Source organism: Echinops telfairi, unplaced genomic scaffold, assembly GCF_000313985.2.
Source record: "Echinops telfairi isolate 266 unplaced genomic scaffold, ASM31398v2 ScPeMD7_5;HRSCAF=22, whole genome shotgun sequence".
NCBI lineage: Eukaryota > Metazoa > Chordata > Mammalia > Afrosoricida > Tenrecidae > Echinops > Echinops telfairi.
The window spans coordinates 28,988,386-28,990,604 of NW_022103901.1; the positions used below are offsets into that span (position 1 = coordinate 28,988,386).

The 2,219-nt window shown below is 59.5% G+C and overlaps 1 protein-coding gene across 1 annotated transcript in view; it reads right to left on the minus strand.

The window, feature by feature from the left end:
- AXIN1 (axin 1) overlaps positions 1-1,844 on the minus strand; it is a 12,328-nt gene extending 10,484 nt beyond the window's left edge. Inside the window, exon 1 of the mRNA XM_004706109.2 lies at positions 880-1,844. Coding sequence (XP_004706166.1) covers positions 880-1,757 — 878 coding nt within the window. The 5' untranslated portion in view covers positions 1,758-1,844. The remainder of the gene's footprint in view (positions 1-879) is intronic.
- Between the last annotated feature and the right edge of the window lie 375 nt (positions 1,845-2,219).

The following is a 2,219-nucleotide window of genomic DNA, read 5'->3' on the forward strand; positions in this document are numbered from 1 at the left end:
GAGTGTCTGTGGAGCAGATGGCACAGGTGATAAAGACATCAGGTCTAGGGCCTCCTCAGAGTCCCCCCAGTGGCAACCCTTACAGTGTACCCACATGAAGTGCCTCACCCCTGCTTCCACCTCAACATGACCTTTGGGACAACATCTGCCTGGACATCCTGGAGGAGAAGCGCCCTGCCCTGTATAATGTCAGGACCATCCTCTCCTCCAACACACATGCGGCTCAACTCCGGTAAAACCCCACAGCCTGTAAGAAATGCCAGTAGGACGCTGACTCAGACCAAGTCTCCAGCCAGGAAGCCTGCCCAGTGGTCTGTCCAGCCTTGCTCTGCACATTGTCCCCTCTCCCTTAGCTGTCTGTCCCACCCTGGCTTTCTGTGTAGGACTGAGTCTTAAGCTGTGATGTCACCTGGGTTTTGTTTTCAAATTAAATGTCCATTTGCGCATTAAATAAACAACAACCTGGGTTTAAGAAAGAAAGAAAAAATCGAAAAGAGACCACGATTACTGATCAGCTGGAGACCGGTAGGGCCCGAGACTATGGCCCTCAGAGACCACTCACCAAGCAAGCAACAGATATGCCTATGGGGGACCAAGCAGGGATCCGAAGGGCAGCAGCCCCCAAGAACAAAGTGACAAGAGCAGGGAAAGAGGAGGCACGGAGACAGGCAGCACAAGTGGGAAGCGCGATGGGACACTGTGGAGATGACCACACCAAGTACCAACTGTCAAATGGAAAGTGGCTTGTCCTCTGTTACCCACCTCAGTGAACAGCCACAGAAAAATCCAGGTGTCCGAGGACTGCCCAAACCGGACCTCTCAGCCCGAGAGATTGCAGTCTCAGTGTGGCTACAAACACAACAGGCCGGGCCGACTCACCTGAGCTCCCGGCCCTCGCTGCCCCGGCGGCTTGTCGGGGGGCGCTGGCCGGCCGTCTCTAGGAGTAGCTTCTGGGAGAGCCTGCTGGAGGGCGTGGCACCCCGGCCTTCTTCGTCCTCCACATCCTGGCCGCACGTCCACTCCTCGTCCTCATTCAAGGTGGGCAGGTACCCAGACACGCCCTTGGCCGTCCCAGAGCCTGAGCTCTGGTCACTGCAGACCTTGGGGCTCTCGGCGCCTGTCCGCGTGTACTCCAGGTAGATGTCGGACTTGAGGAAGGACGGATAGCTGTTCTCCTCCATGGTGGACTGGACCTCGGTCTGGGCCTGGTCAAAGGTGGCGGGGTCGATTTGCTGCCGCATGATGCAGTCCTTGATGAAGCTCTTGGTGGCCGGCTTGGTCTGCCGGGACACGATGCCATTACTGTCCAGGATGTACTTGCGGTAGATGGCCTTGGCCAGCTTCAGCCTCTTCTCCTCGTTGGAGCCGCTTGGCTCCAGCTTCCGGAAGCCGGTGCAGGCGAACCAGAAGTCCAGCAGGTCCACGCAGTCCTCCTGCTTCAGGAACGTCTTGAACAGGTGGATGCCATCCTGGTCGTCTAACAGGGAGTGCAGCGACTCAGCCCACCTCAGGTAGGGGGGCGTGGGTGAGGCACTGCCCTCTGGCTCGTAGCCCAGGTCCAGATCGGAGCGCCGTGGAGTGGCTGTGGACGCCTCCCCTTTGGGCCCGGCCCCTTTCCCTGCGCAGAGTCCGTGGCTGAGCGGCCGCGGGTCACTGGACACCAGCTCCCCCTCCTCCCCTGGCACAGGAGGTCTGGGTGCATCTTCGGTGAAGCTGGGGCCAAGATCCAGGGTGAAGCCCGGCTCGGGGCCGTTCATGGTGGGCTCTGCGTGGCAGCGCACAGCACGCCACAGCCCGCACGTCAGCACCGCGCCACGTCCCGGGGGTCAGTCAGTCCTGTGGGCATCATCAGAGAACAAGGGTTACACAAGGTGGGCCTGAGGCATGCAGCCGAAAGGGCGGGGCTCTCAGAAGGGGCTCTGCAAGGGGAGTCCCAACCAAAATCACACACTCCGCTCAACAGCCATGGAGAGACCATTGGGTCTTGGGCTGGTTCCACAGGAACCGTTTCCAGTTCTGGAAGTTGCCTGGCAACCGGAAGAGGACACTTTGAGCAAGAGCCCCCCTTCCAGGGTCCTGCTGTAAGGGAGGAAGAAAGGGGCTTCCATGCTGAGCAGCTGCATAAACCGGGCAGGTCTCACCTGACAGGAGACCAGTGCCCCTAGAATGATGGTGGAGGCGCTCAGACACAGCAGGGCTGACATTCCACTGCCCTGCAC